General features: G+C 45.3%; 4 protein-coding genes across 4 annotated transcripts; 1 reads left to right on the top strand and 3 right to left on the bottom strand.

The window, feature by feature from the left end:
• Positions 1–1,099: 1,099 nt before the first annotated feature.
• On the bottom strand, positions 1,100–3,978 carry SERLADRAFT_462685 (uncharacterized protein; the record flags this gene model as incomplete). The annotated part of the gene is made up of 7 exons (XM_007316161.1): positions 1,100–1,412; positions 1,489–1,599; positions 1,668–2,502; positions 2,572–2,681; positions 2,807–2,868; positions 2,930–3,403; positions 3,459–3,978. 2 exons carry the CDS (start codon positions 2,590–2,592, stop codon positions 2,140–2,142), a joined length of 384 nt encoding a protein of 127 aa, XP_007316223.1.
• Positions 3,979–4,110: 132 nt separating this feature from the next.
• SERLADRAFT_367686 (uncharacterized protein) lies at positions 4,111–9,143 on the top strand (the record flags this gene model as incomplete). The annotated part of the gene is made up of 18 exons (XM_007316162.1): positions 4,111–4,259; positions 4,433–4,503; positions 4,530–4,693; positions 4,755–5,048; positions 5,096–6,206; positions 6,258–6,278; positions 6,335–6,606; positions 6,657–6,838; positions 6,900–7,071; positions 7,129–7,365; positions 7,416–7,709; positions 7,765–7,887; positions 7,939–7,971; positions 8,023–8,138; positions 8,188–8,311; positions 8,362–8,772; positions 8,827–8,966; positions 9,023–9,143. The coding sequence occupies 18 exons, from the start codon at positions 4,111–4,113 to the stop codon at positions 9,141–9,143; spliced, it is 4,035 nt and encodes a 1,344-aa protein (XP_007316224.1).
• Positions 9,144–9,340: 197 nt separating this feature from the next.
• SERLADRAFT_462697 (uncharacterized protein) lies at positions 9,341–12,033 on the bottom strand (the record flags this gene model as incomplete). Its single annotated transcript, XM_007316163.1, has 16 exons — positions 9,341–9,461; positions 9,519–10,216; positions 10,274–10,418; positions 10,471–10,553; positions 10,613–10,639; positions 10,690–10,714; positions 10,767–10,781; positions 10,840–10,857; positions 10,911–11,013; positions 11,070–11,153; positions 11,205–11,299; positions 11,356–11,530; positions 11,591–11,694; positions 11,751–11,805; positions 11,858–11,867; positions 11,918–12,033. 14 exons carry the CDS (start codon positions 11,763–11,765, stop codon positions 9,375–9,377), a joined length of 1,674 nt encoding a protein of 557 aa, XP_007316225.1.
• A 796-nt stretch (positions 12,034–12,829) lies between these two features.
• SERLADRAFT_462699 (uncharacterized protein) lies at positions 12,830–14,816 on the bottom strand (the record flags this gene model as incomplete). The annotated part of the gene is made up of 4 exons (XM_007316164.1): positions 12,830–13,341; positions 13,402–14,036; positions 14,088–14,342; positions 14,404–14,816. The coding sequence occupies 4 exons, from the start codon at positions 14,743–14,745 to the stop codon at positions 12,993–12,995; spliced, it is 1,581 nt and encodes a 526-aa protein (XP_007316226.1).

Below are 14,816 nucleotides of genomic sequence, written 5' to 3' on the forward strand. Positions count from 1 at the left end.
ATAAGATAAGATAAGATGGTATTTTAATTTGCGCATGCACACCACAGATCACATTCTTGTAGCTGATTCTATCACTAGAATGGACCTGTCGTTTATTTTCTTTGCCTCAAAACTCTTCCATGATACAGCCCTCGGCTCATCTATAGTCTGGTTAACCGATCTCCTCTCACACACTCGATTCTTACACCCGGTTTGATAGTGCCATCTGCGAATCAACACCACACCTCGAGCTCAATTGGTTGGACCCTGTCCAAGGATAGGCCGATCAGGAATGTAGGCTATGTATGTTTGACCACAACAATAGTATCATATTAATATCAATACATAGCAAACGCCACGATAAGCTATTCGAACAAGCATGTACGCAACTTTGAGTTCTTGCCGTCTAGCTTCTCTTCAGTTGTCGGCGCTCTTTACCCGTATGGAGCAAGCACTCTACCCCGGACCAATCTACAAAGTATGCCATCTCAATATAATTACATTATATAAGCCTATGTATTTCAATACAGGGAACACGGACCGTCGATGCGATATCTGCGCCCAGGGAATAAGATATATGTGATGGTGAGATTATCGTAACGATTCGACATCGTATATTCCTGCCCTTACTACACTATAGAAGAATTCTTGGTGAAAGCAACAACACCTTGGCGGTCCCAGGTTTTCATCATCCCCACAAATATTTACACTTAGCGCTTGTCATGCCATTCACCACCCCATCCTGGATGAAAATAGTTTGAAAGTGCGCCCGGGGGACAAGACCGGCCATAAGTACCATACTAAGCCGACGCAAGCATTAAAGCCTGAAATAATATTTTCTTATCTGAATGGCGGGGTATCTGAGAAAACCGAGGATGGATATAATGGCCTCTACAGCAAGTGACGTCGTAGCCCCACTCAATGCAACTGGTACCTTGTCTATCTCTGGTCAGAGGGAGTATCGCATTCTTGATCCTAGGTTTCTCGAGAGACATAACAACATGACAGAAGATCTAAGATCAACAGGCGGCTGCACGGGTATGTATACGCAGGGCTGTGTGCCATCCGAGCCAGACGTGACAATAACGGATAGATGGGCTTAGCTCACTCGTACAGATGGCCGGTGTAGCAAGAATAGGAGGATAGCCGCATTACCCAGGGTTACCGGCGCAAGATTGACAAGTAAGAGACGCCTCTCAACATGTAAATCGAGAAAGATAGTGTGATTTTAACAACGCCTCGAGCAAAAGAGGTAACGATAGACGCGATCATGAAACAAGTCAATGTAGACAGATGAAGAAAGACACGACCTCGGAGGTATTTTCGAGAAACATTATCCGATTCCGTTAAATGAGAGAGGTGTCAGTGCCTCCTGCTTTGACAGGCTCTTATAACCGGCATTGACATCGGCCCTCCGTATGCGCAGCACTTATCTAGCAAAAAATAAGAACATTCCAGGTCATCCAGTTCAAGATAACCGTCCTCCATGTTATATAAACATATACTCACTCATCTATCGAAATCATAGATCTCACAGTATTGATCAGTTTGGAATGCCCCGGAATCCGGAGTCGTTGTCGCCGCATTATCGAGTGAAGGAAGGTGGGGAACTGAAAATTTCTGCACAGCCATACGATCTCGATCTTCAGCAAGGCAGAGAAGCGGAATGCGTGAACCAAAGCAAATACCTGAATATGTCAACTTAAAACATACTCTCTTGAACTGGAGCTAGAGGCGTTACTAAATTTGGTTGACAGAAGGCACCGAGATCTGGCATCAATCCCCATTCGTCTGCATGACTCCTTTCTGAAGCCCGTGAAAGTTGTATCTTGAACCACACACATACACACACATCATCCTCTTCATCTCCAGCCACCCTGCTCTATCACGCATCCCCTACTCCGGTCTCCGATCTCAAAACTATTGTCACCATTTTCCGTTGAGCGCTCTATAGCTGTATAAACACGTCAGTGTCTGGCTCATTACCACCACACATGTCTTTTCTACCCCCACCTACACCACGCCCGAGAACGAAGCCCCTACCAGAACTGCGAGCTCCAGCAGACATGCATACGAACAGACATTTCCCAAATGTAAGTTTTGTCCACAAGCATTGCCACGCACTCTGACACGAACTTTGCACAGAACATGCAACCAAGGCTATACCAGCCAGTGTTCGCTATGTCGGTACATGGAGGGGCATACGTGGTGCCTGGCACCGGGGAGCATGGGAGGAGGCAGACTATGGAACACGGGAGGCGGGAAATATCCAGAACACCTCCCGAGGCGCACGGGGCCATACAACGAAGATGGGAGGCACAAGGGCCAGAGTGGTATGGTTATTGTAAAAGAGACGCGACACTGGATGACCTTGCAGGACTGAGCAGTGTGAGAAATCTTCCTGATACGCGGCAGTATGTGGAGAGGAGGTACGAGAATTCCGGTCTGCTTTGGAAACCTTAGCGAGTCCGGAGTATAGGAGAAACTGGGGCATGCGGACTGTCTTGTATTCGTATTTCGGCACTGTATTTATAGCAGAATTATACTAGGGAATTAATATAACGGATTAATCAGTGATTAAAGCAACCTTGCCTGCCTCTTCTTAATTTGCATAACCTATCACACCGAGAGAAGGACTGTTGAATAAGTCCTCCAGCTACGGGAAGGACGAATTGTAGGCTTGATGTGTTAATACATAATAGCTGGCGCGTTAAAAATTAATGAAAAGGGGCCATCACCGAGGAATAAGAGGGGGGATCGGGAGAACGGGGGTACAAGTTGCGATAATATGATTTTGCGGAGGAAAAAAAATTAAATTCAAGCTCACATTACGCCCATAATGCTCAACACCTATTACTATTTTTTGTGATCTCGCCTTCTCGCAAAATCCTGTGTTTATGAAATAGTATAAGTGCCATATCTGGATGATGGTTCATAGGGTGCAGCATACAATGAAGGAGGAAAGGCTGCGATGAATGAGCGATCTGCGTTGAGTACCACCGCACATATGATTCCGTTTCCCTTCCCGAAGTTACATGCAGAAGAACGATATTGGCCATCTCTAGATCGCATAACGACGACTTCATCCAAGCAGTTAAAGTTTTACCCGTGTGTCCCGTACGTCGATCAAGAGTTGGAACGTTTGACAGGTATGGTGTAGTGGAACTGAATAACCATTTGATGAGTCTCGCTTTGCGACCTGTATAGCACGTCACGGAAATCACATTGTAAACGATATTGCGACAAAGCTTTCAAATAGATTTTCACCTTAAACATGGGGCGGGGTGAAATAATCTGAATAGCTGTTCCTCCCCCATGTGTAAACACACGATCGAAATGTCGCCCAACATCAGTTAGTCGCACATAACTTGAATATCACATCAATGCTGGAATAGTATTGACAACTGCAAATGACTGAAATCTGCTGAGGTATGCATAAATAGTTAGCATAAACTCATTTATTGGTAGCCGTGACGTACCAAAATTGACTCTCAAATCATCTTTCAACATACTTGGGTGTTCTGACGGTCCTAAGCCAAGCTACCCAGAGCACTTCCCCTCCATAAACCACTTCAGTGGTTTCTTCACAACCTTTGGCGTTTTCGAACGTGATGGATACCGTGGATTCGAGCCTGGATACGAGAGCGAGACAACAATCTACGCTCAGCGCCAAGGGAGGCGCCGGCAGCCCCGATGAGTTCAGCTGTCAGTACCTCAATCATGCGACTAGCTGCTGATGGTCCACTTGCTAATACGAGTTTGAACTCGATTGTAGTCGCTGTCCAATATCCTCTAGCATCAGCTAACGCCAAGGATTGTAGTGAACCATGACTTCAGTTGGGAGTGTAGTACTCTTCCAGATTTTTGCTGCCACGGTGGTGAAGCAGCTGACCGTGAATCGAATGAGATGCGTGGACTTGAGTCGCTGAAGAGGATGAGCGTCATGAGTTCAAATGTCTGAGCGTTAGTCTAGCTGAATTTTCACTTGTGAAGGTGGCTGTGGGTGTCACGGGTGACAGTTTTTGAAGAATTGTTCCCCCCCGTTTACTCGGCATCACTCCGAGTCGGCTAACTGGACTCAGATGACAGAACTCTTAGAAGCATGGTCCGCTGAAAGACTACCTCTTGCCCATGCCCCCCAAGAAAGGCATTGTGAAATCTGGCAATGCAGGTAATTCCTCAAAGTCGTCCTCATCACAGGCCAATACTCCGAATTCAGAGAAAGAAACATCCCTGTTTCCGCCAGGTTCCAAGTTTCCGTTGAGTTTGCTTAATGAAAGGTTCGTACCGCATTTTTCTAGTTCTATTTCTTAGGCAACAGTCAAGTCTTCATATTAATTATTTGTCGAAAATGGAGCTAAGCAGACGCCAGCGACAGCGCTGGATGACTGCAGCCTTTTGATTTGTCTTAATTCTTCACTTTGCGTCTTTATTAATTTGTACTGGCTTCCAGGTGTCAAAAGAATGGATGGGACAAACCTAAAGTTGTTACTGTAAGCACCATGATATTTCTTCGACTTCTTAGTTGTCCTTCCACAACTGAGCCCTAGTACAGAAACATCGGGATGGCGGCTTCTCTTTTGCGGTCACTTTGAGTAGGGTCAATAAGAAAACTTCACAGACGGACAGTGTCTACTTGGAGCCTCATCCGCCATATGTCAGACCTACCGAGCTAGAGGCGCGCCATTGGGGCGCGACTTACGCATTATATCGAGTTCGTTTTTCCATGCCTTATCCTGATACTTAGCACGACACTGAGATATAGTCATCGTCAGTTTTGTAACAATATTCAGCTCAATCGTGTGCTTCCCCCAGCTCCTCGTGATTACTGGAATGAACTAGCAGCAGAGCATAAGGCTGCTCCTGAACACCAGCAGTGGATGTACGATACAGACCCTTTCGCAGCTCGTAAACAAGTAGATGAACGTCAAGCAAAGGCAGTTCAGAAACGGGAGGCAGGTGCTTCGAGCGGCTTACAAAATGCTGCAGGGCCAAATGAATTTAGTCGCGCACCAGAAGTCAAAATGGCGAGCAGCCTTCGCGATCTTGTGGAAGATGCTGTTAAAAGGGTAAGCCTCAACCCGTTACCTGAAAATTGCATTCACCTTGTTTGCAGGCTACTTCCTTTTCGACTGGTGATGAGACACTACCCATACTTGCAGACGACGAAGTTTCCCAGATTAGCAAGCAGCTTACTACTCTTGGGTTCAAGCCGGCACAAATAAAAAATGCTGTAAATTATCTTTGTCGCCCCTCATCACTTGGTGCCAACCTTCTAAGCAACTTGACACATCTCGAAGCTTGCATCGAGTATCTTGTTCTTCATGTACCGGAATGTGATCTTCCCGAACGTTTCTTACCCAGCAATAATTCGTCCAATCCTTTTGTAACTTCCCTTCACTCCAGTGGAGATGACCTCAAGAGACGTTGGATGGAGAATCAGGTCATCAAAGAGGCCGGTTGGCCAAGTCATGCCGTTCGGGAATGCACCCAACATAATCCTTTGGTACAAAACGTCGAACTACTGGTCACCATGCTGGATCGAAAACTCATCGGAGACCGTGCTACTTATACTATTCCTCAAATAGATGTATTAGATAAATTACGAGAAAATCCTGAAGAACTCGAGGCTCTAGGAGCCCATTACCTGGACTCGTCTCATATCGTCATGCCTCTTTTCAGCGCACCGATTCAGTTACACATTCTACTTCCTCAGGATCCTTCACATTCGCTAAATGGATACCCTCCGGTATACATGACATCGACATCAGTTTCGCCCTACGTTCGGCTGCATCTGCTTGCGGAACTACTCGGAGCAATGAATGAAGAGCCTTTCTTAGAACCTGGAGAGGGGTTTTTGATGGCGGCCATGCGCGTACTCGAAGAGACATGGGCCAATGTCGAGACTAATGGTCCTCCGGAGATGTCAGAAGTACTGAAACATCTAGTTCCCACACCATCAATCATGGATAAGCCTCCCCTCGTGGAGTCAACAAAACAGATACGCGCACATCACTCTTCGTCACATCAGGATAGCAGGAGATCAGTTCGAGGTCGAGATGGTCGCACTGATTCACAAATCAGAACAGACTTTGAGGCGTTATGCAAAAGTCCCAAATATTCTGAACTTTTCGTAGCTAGGCAGCGACTCCCTGCATTTGCAGTGAAAGATCGATTCTTAACCGAGTTGCAGAAAAGTCGTGTTATGGTTGTGGTTGGTGACACAGGTAAGATTATCTCAGATACAGATAGCGTGGCTGAAGCTCAATATCTATCAGGTTGTGGAAAAACAACGCAATGTATGTTTGCTCGTAAATGTTTTTCGCAATTTGCGCTCACTATTACCCTATGCTAGTGCCTCAGTTTATTCTAGATTCTCTCATAATGTCTAATCGGGGATCCAAGGCTTCTATCATTGTCACACAGCCTCGCAGACTCGCTGCTATTTCCGTTGCAACCCGTGTTTCCGCCGAAAGGCTTGATGATGGTTGTGTCGGGTATGCAACTCGAGGGGAAAGCAAACAAAGCAAGAAGACAAAGCTCCTGTTTTGTACTACCGGTGTAACCCTACGACGTCTCAGTTCGGGAGACAAACTGGAAGACGTCACCCATGTTATCGTAGATGAGGTAAGCTAAGTTTAAACCAAAAAAATCAGCCAACTGTATTGCATATACAGGTACATGAACGATCGGTAGATGGCGATTTTCTGCTGCTCGAGCTTAAGGAGCTTCTATTAACGCATCCAAGTTTAAAAGTTATACTCATGTCTGCAACTATAAATCACGAGGCTTTCGTAAAGTATTTTAACAATGCTCCTATGTTGACCATCCCAGGATTTGCACATCCAGTTACAGACCTGTATGTGCTGCTATGTTATTTTATTCAACGCAATCGCGCCTTAACTGCCATCACGACACAGATATCTAGAGGATTATATCCCATTGCTTCCTTATCGTCCTCGTACTTCCAAGGGATACAAACAGGACAGTAAAGATACAGAAACATTGTCCAATCTCAAGACTCGAGGTCTTGGTGATCAGGATATCAGCACTATTCGAAGCATAACTCATGCAGATCGTATTGATTACGAGGTAATGTTGACATTTATAACAATAATTCCCTACCACACTTATGCGGTCTTCTTGCAGTTAATTGCCTCGCTTATTAATCATATTATGTCCAGTGCAAAAGTTAAGGGAGGAATCTTGGTATTCTTATCCGGGGTGCAGGAAATCCGACAATGTATAGAAGCCGTCCGCAAGTCGGTGAATAATGGAGAGGCCGATGTTTTCCCTCTCCATGCTAACTTATCTAATGATGAACAACGGGCAGTATTTAAGCCCACATCTAAATGGAAGGTCATTGCTGCAACTAATGTTGCTGAGGTGAGAAACTCAATGTGATCTCCGTTATAGTATGAACTCATAATCTCCAGGCTTCCATTACAATTGATGACGTAGTTTATGTCATTGACTCTGGAAAAGCCAAAGAAACCATGTACGATGCTGAGAGTAGTTTGTGGAAGCTAGAAGAGATATGGATTAGCCGTGCTGCAGCCAAACAGCGTAGAGGTCGAGCGGGAAGAACGCAACCAGGAAAGTATTACGCACTTTACACGAAGAAACAGCAGGAAAAAATGGCGTCCTATCAGGTGCCAGAGATTCTCCGAGTGCCACTAGAAACGATATCTCTGAAAGTGAAGGTCACGAGGGAAAACGAAGATATCAAGGTGAACGGGTTCGTTCGTGGGAGGTAAAAGATAATACACTCATACACTCTTGAAGTTTTTCCTGAGTCGCGCCATCGATCCTCCTCCAGTTGCCGCAATGGAAAAGGCATGGTCTGTTTTGAAGGAACTTGGCGCGGTGGATGAAGCAGACCGACTTACTGCACTAGGAAGACATATTGTAAATCTAGTCTCTACTATTTAAGTCACTCACAAGCTGACGTGCTTCAAGTCAGTGCTTCCCATGGATTTGCGCCTTGCAAAGGTGCGTATGCTGCGTGAGGTTATAGGATAACCATTTTATGTAGGTTCACAGATGCTTATTCTTGGAACAATATTTCAATGTCTTGATCCTATTCTCACTGTGGTTGCCGCCCTTTCCTCGAAGTCTCTGTTTTTTAGTCCAATGGACGATCGAGAACAAGCTGAAAAGTGAGGTTCTGATGATTTCACCGTTTAGTGTCTACTCATTGCTTTGTAGAGCAAAGTTAAAATTTAATACACATAACAGTGACTTTATTACAGATGTCAACGCATATAACGAGTGCATGCGCCTTAGATCTGAGGGTAAATCGCAAAACTCTATGAAGTTATTCTGTGAAGAAGTACCGTATTTTCCCTTACATTGGAATTGAATAACCTAACCGTGACATAGAATTATATATCACCCACCACAATACGTGAGATATCCACCCTCCGGCTTGATTTCTTCTCTAGTCTCTGCGATCTTGGTTTCGTACCGCTGTCGTCCAATGCCAAATCTCCCGATCTCAACAGTAATAGCACCAATACAAATGTCATAAAGGCTATAATTCTGGGCGGGCTGTGGCCACGAGTTGCTCGCGTAGAGCTTCCCAAATCCGCGATCAAATTCGACAAAGTACAAGCTGGCACTGTACAGCGGGAAAATACAGCAAAAGAATACAGGGTATACGACTCTCGCGATGGACGTGTATTTTTGCACCCGAGTTCCGTGCTATTTGGTACGACGGCATGGAAATCACCCTTCATAGCGTACTTCCAAAAACAACGGACAAGCAAGGTGTTCTTGAGGGGTGCTTCGGAAGTATGTAGTTGTTAACCGCTACTACGTTTGGTCACAGCTAAGTTCCTTACGAAGGTTCCCGTGTATGCTCTTCTCCTTTTTGGTGGCGCTTTTTCTGTGGATCATATCAAGGGCGGCCTCAGTGTCAATAGTGACGGAAGTCGTATCAATCTCAAGGCCTGGCCTCGGATCGGCATCTTAGTAAATCAGCTCAGGTAAGTGTTAGGCAGACCCTCCTGGTTGAGCAATTTAATAATCCTCCATATCATAGACGGCTACTAGACGCGAAATTACAGCAATGCATCGACCAAGGCACGGTGTTGAGAGTCGGACAAGATGATGACGTGATGAAAGCTATGATCGCTCTCCTCACAGGAGATGGCCTTGGATGAACCTGTCAGAGCGGTACTAGGGAACGCGTAACGTCTGACGGAAAATGTACGTATGATTATTTATGATCGTAGCGGCGCCCTTGCGCCAGTCGCCGACTCCTTTCCACTCTAGCCAAGAAACACCAATGCTGATTGAATAGTACGCGTATTACATGAGACTAAAACCGTTTATGGAACCAAGAGATTCTTCGACATATCAACAGATAATACCCATCAACTCTATCGTACAAGTCACAACACGGCCTTATTTATTTTTACGTTGTAGATGCATATTCGTTCATTCCAGGCGAGAGTCCTCGTGCGTGGCCAGCCACCCGTGCTTAAGAATAAGAGAGATGAGCCCGCGATTGACAAAGAGTTCAAGTTCCAGCTTACACTAAAGATATCCCCATGGTTGCTGGAGTCTAGCATGTAGACCGAATCATCTGCATCTTCCGCAATGGCACTAGACAAGAGCGAGATAGTGAGGGGAGTCACTTTCGCGGACGTTGACCTGCCAGCTGGTACATCCTCTGCATCATCACCGCCTTCTGCAGTGGCTAGTTTCTGGCCTGTGGAGTCGACGAGTTCTCCAGTCAGACCTTTCTTAATGTTCCCCAAGATGGCTTCGAAGGATCCCGCAGCTAGGATCAGACTGATGATCTTCTCCACCAAGGTGTCGGGTATAGGAATGACTCCGCGGACAACTGAACGGGAAGCACGTCGAGAAGCGCACTCTGCACAGGGCGAATGGTCTGCTCGCGCAAAGACAGATACCGAACCAACGTACTCCTCACTTCCGGAGGGCGTTTTGTACGTCAAGTTGAAGCTGTACGACCTGTTGTAAGCGTGTTCTAAGAGTCTGACCTGAACTACGAAAGACCGATATTGTGGTATCATTTCATAATTGTCAGGAATGCCGACGGGTATATTCCTGGGAATTGGGAATGATGGGTGTGTTCCCCTGCCTCTGTGTGCGGAATCTCTGGGGTTGAATCCATAGTGCTTTGCTATCTTATTTCTGCCCGCATTACGCATTGCATCATTAGCAGGTAGGTCGACTTTGATGCCTTCGAACTCCGGATAAGAGTAATCTGTGACAAATCAAGCTAAGGCGACTACATAAAACAAATATAGAGATTGGACAGTACATTTAGGGTGGAAGCCTGGAATTTTTGGATCCAGAAAACGTGTTTGCTCGGAGGTCCAATACTCTCCCTTTTCGGTTCTGAAGGGAGCTAAATTTCCTCTCGGGAGGACTTGCTCATTGTACACTTGATGATAAGTACCCCGATCCTGTACGGCCCCAAATCGAGTATATTTCAAAAATTTTGGGAAGGCTACCTACCTGGGTCCAGGGGTAAGCTGTACCATCATAAGTATAACCGTCTTGCATCCAATACTTAGGGTAGCACCATTCCCACAAGGAGACTGAATGACACCGCACGATTAGGACCACAAAGTGGTATCAAGAAGATACCATGACGCACATAATCTATCAACGTTGCTGTGGTGAACTGGGAAGAGTCAATAGGAGGATAACAGAATAAATTGGAGGATAACACACGGAAGAAGATAGGGTCGAAGGCCGCCTGTTTAATGTTTCAATCAGAATTGGATCTCGAGTAAGATTGATAAACTTGCGTAGTCAGGATCACTCTGGGACGCGGCAACATATGACATCAGACAAGGAAGGTTTAGCAAGGAAGCTACTGACCATATGCCCGTTGCCGCCCTGAACACAGATGTACTCAGTGTGAACGTTCAAAGTAAAAAGAACATTATTACTAGGTAACTGTGCACGTTATTATGCACACCTTCAAGCGAGCCTCTAAGAGTTTGATCATTTTCTCTTTTGGACTCCATCGCAGTGTTGGAGAACTCATCCCAGCTGAAAGTCAGTGTCACAGAGGCAGTTATCTGCAAGCCTAAAATGGATCGGCTTACGCTTTTGCAGAATCTTCTCCATTGGGAAATGTGAATAGAAGCGCGATTTTGCGCCTCATGTCAGGTACATTTCTTTTAAGTACCCTGTCGTACAGTCAAAATAAGTCAGATGTTTCGATATGGGAGGTGAGTCACCTTTCAAGAGCCTGTATGTTACTGCGTTTTGCATCTGGTGAGCTTTCTGCGTACCGGAAGCTGCGACGCCACTGAGAAAAATATGAAACTCCATTCTAGCATAGAGACATTAGCACCTGGTGATAAATAGAGAACGAGAACGAGAACTCACTACACTCTCCACGTCCTGAAAGTCAGGTGGTATTTCACCAACATACGGGTAGTAAGAGAGGGGATTCGCAACCTCGATTTCGTTACGGCCTCCCATAAAAACCTTCAGTTTATCCTCCTTGAGGACCCGGGGAAGACCATTTCTCGCAACATCTTCTGCTGCCCAATCCCAGTATCTGATAAGGGCGTCCTACATCAAATACACGGTGTGAGGTTTATGAAAAAGAAGAGCGTACGGGAAGCGTAGCTGCCTCGCAGCTGGAACCCACAAATTCCTTTCGCTATAATTGCGTTGCTCGATCTGTTTCGCCAGTTCTTCAGCTATGGTGCCAATAATTTGCTGTGAATTTCAGTCCTATTGGTAAGGTGTGCGAAAATGGTCAATAGAATTTTTACCTCAACCAGTAACATATAAGGACGGTGCCAAGGCGGGAACGATACAGCACCATGGCTGTAGATGTAAGAGTAAGTATTTGTGGATCATAAGGTGTTATTTAGCTTACTTGCAATACCCTGTAATATATGTTAGAGGTAATAACCACATAATAACATGCTTAACGCACCTCCAAACCTAGAAGGTACTGGATCTGTGTCCTTCCTGTCGTTCTTGTTGAAATCAGCAATTTTATCAAGTTGTTTCCTTTTGTCGCCGATCCACTCTTGGTACGGTTTGCCGTGTATGCTGGCTATTGCTCCAAACGCACCTGCTGGGGTTTCCAGGAAGACATTGGTGAAGGGAGCTTCCGTCAAGGGGCGCTCTTGAACAACGAGAAAGGCTAATATGAACAGAGTGAATTGACGAGGATTCTTTGACTGCAACTCTTCGATAGAGAGGCGATTATAGTTGGCTCCTGTGCCCCTGCGCCCAATAATAGGATAGTAGTCACGGTCAGGGGTGTGTCCGTGCACGTTCATGTTAAACGAGCAGAGTATTCACTGGATAGGAAAAAGGTAGGAGATGAGGGAACTGACGTTTCATCCAGCAGCTTATATAGTGATTTTTAGGATCCTAAACTAAGATACTCAGTGGGTACTACTGGGGCTGAAAAATAGATGATAGGTACAATTGTAATCACAGAAATGGGGCGAAATCCTGTATTAGGCATTATTGACTGAAGGGAGTTAAGGTGAGACGCGTTTGAATGAATACTGGTAGTAAAGAGTAAGTAAGTGACGAAACACAATCCAAGATTTACTCCTTCTGTACCTTTCGTTCTTGAAGACAGTGGAAAGGAAGAGCGGATGGAAGAAATTCCACCAGTGGAAGCAGATGGGTACGTATGAACCTAGGCCTGGAGCATCAGGAAAATGGTGAGGTGCTGATATTACCAGGCGGAGTTTATAATCCGTCCCAAGTCTTGCATCCGACTGTCAGGTCATATCTATGATTATAATATGGGAGTAAGATTGATGTAGTTGTATCAGCTTTTATACACTACTGGCACTGTTGGGTAGTCGGATAGAATAGTATAATTATCATGCGAGCTTATCTAGCCTTCTAATATACAACCAGTTTGCTAGTCTGCCTCTGTAATTATCGGTGTGATGTATGTGTGCATTGATCCCACCGGTAGATACTTGCAATTTAACAGACAAAGACATCATAGCATAAAAAATATTGTAAGTAAACATTATTTCCTAATCAAAATTCCTGTCACTCTCATCATTGAGGCCGTAGACCTGCAATCCATCATCTTGATCTCCCTCTTCTGAAGGCAAGTCGGAGGAGGTTGATTGAGAATCTTCACTCACTGATGAGGCTCGGCCCTCATATTCATGGTTTTCTGCATCCGAACCAAGCAAATCCGGGGCTTCAGATTGGCGTGCATGATTGGAAACTTCATCTGCAGGATCTGTGACTGTTGCTGTGGCAATTTCATCTGGTATTCCACAGGGCGGCTCAGTATTTCCTCGTGAGCGTTTAGCGTACAAGTGGCCAGGAGCATAGCCATAATAATAGCGCATCATGATGTCGCGGTCAACAAATCTGTAGATTATTATTGTTAGATGTTTAGCCTGGCATAGTGAATCAAAAAATGTTGCTCACCTATTCACATAGTATGTCTTCCAGTCTGCCGAGTCTTTCGCAGAGAGTGATGTACCAATCCTATGCGGATGCAAAGGCCCTTCTGAAAATCGGGGGATAACATGACAGCTACGAAGTATATCAGCTGGATCTACAAAGCCAAATGCATCTTGGTGGTCAGTGGGCAGGAACTGAAATGAATCAAGCTGACGACGATGCCAGCCAGTATTGCAGTCACTGTCTCTGAGAGGCTCATACCATCTAACCCAGAGAAACTCCATGCGGTGAGCTTGGTAGTCGTAACTTCCAGGTCCAGCATAAATAACATTTGCATGGTATATTCCTAGGACCCTTGCATATAAGAACGGATGGCCAGAGTCTATAGCTCGGTCAGAGAGCATCATAATACTGTTGTGTGATGTGTTTATGTTCACTACGTCCTGCGCCCGTCGAATGTCATAGGTTGTATAGTTGAGGCGGATGATGTTGTGGTGGTAGATACGATTATTATGGAAAATGATGTAGCTTCCATCTAATGCGTTATCTCCCGCAAAAGTGCCCGTTTCACTGCTTGTAGCGGCAGGCTTGTTTTGGTCTGTGAGGAGAGCTACCTTCAGTCGTGGAAGAAGGTGCGCTCGGAGTTTAGTCAAAAACTCCTGCACATTGGTGTCACATGTGGTAGATATAGACATAATATATGTATTTACCTTGATAGCGGGGTCGCCTGTTTGTTTCTGTAAGAATCCCTGGATGTCAATAGAATGGTTCTGTGCCTTTCCGATATGGTGATGGGTTTCAGGTGAAGCGGGGATGTTCTCATCTAGATGCTGTCTACTCAGCAATTTAAGATGGATTTTTCGGAGCCGAGCCTGACGTCGTTCAATCTTTGTAATTTGCTTGATAAACACCTTTTTGCTTGTACGAGAATAAGATGCTTTTGGTGTGCGGTGTTCAAGTTCACCCTACCCAATATTTGTGAGCTTGCAGTATTTGCAGTATTAAAATAGGAAAATTTTGACTCACAATTTGTGTGGAATACGAATCTGTTGTGCCTAGTCTTCTAATGGTGGCAGCATAGTCACCAAGGGCATGAACTTTGTATGTGTTGAGATTAAATGCTTTTGGTTGTCGAGCGTTGTTATTTGACAGTGGTGCGCGTGCATTACTACTACTTGATTGCTGCTTGGCCTGGCGTCGGTTTCGGGCATCAATTTCACGTTGAAGCTCCTTGGTGTTGAAAGCGGGACATGTTTCCTGCTGAAATTTGCGAAGTTGGTGTCCGAGCAATGTCGTAGCTTGATCAAGGAATTCCAAAGTTTCATCACTGTGCATTCGCAGCTTCGCAAGACCATGCCACTGTGCCATAATAAATAGCAGGTTGAGTATGTTTTTATTATGCGGCTCGGGTAGGAGGCCCTCAAAAGCTGGTATAGCAC

The sequence above is a fragment of the Serpula lacrymans genome (assembly GCF_000218685.1).
Source record: "Serpula lacrymans var. lacrymans S7.9 unplaced genomic scaffold SERLAscaffold_4, whole genome shotgun sequence".
NCBI lineage: Eukaryota > Fungi > Basidiomycota > Agaricomycetes > Boletales > Serpulaceae > Serpula > Serpula lacrymans.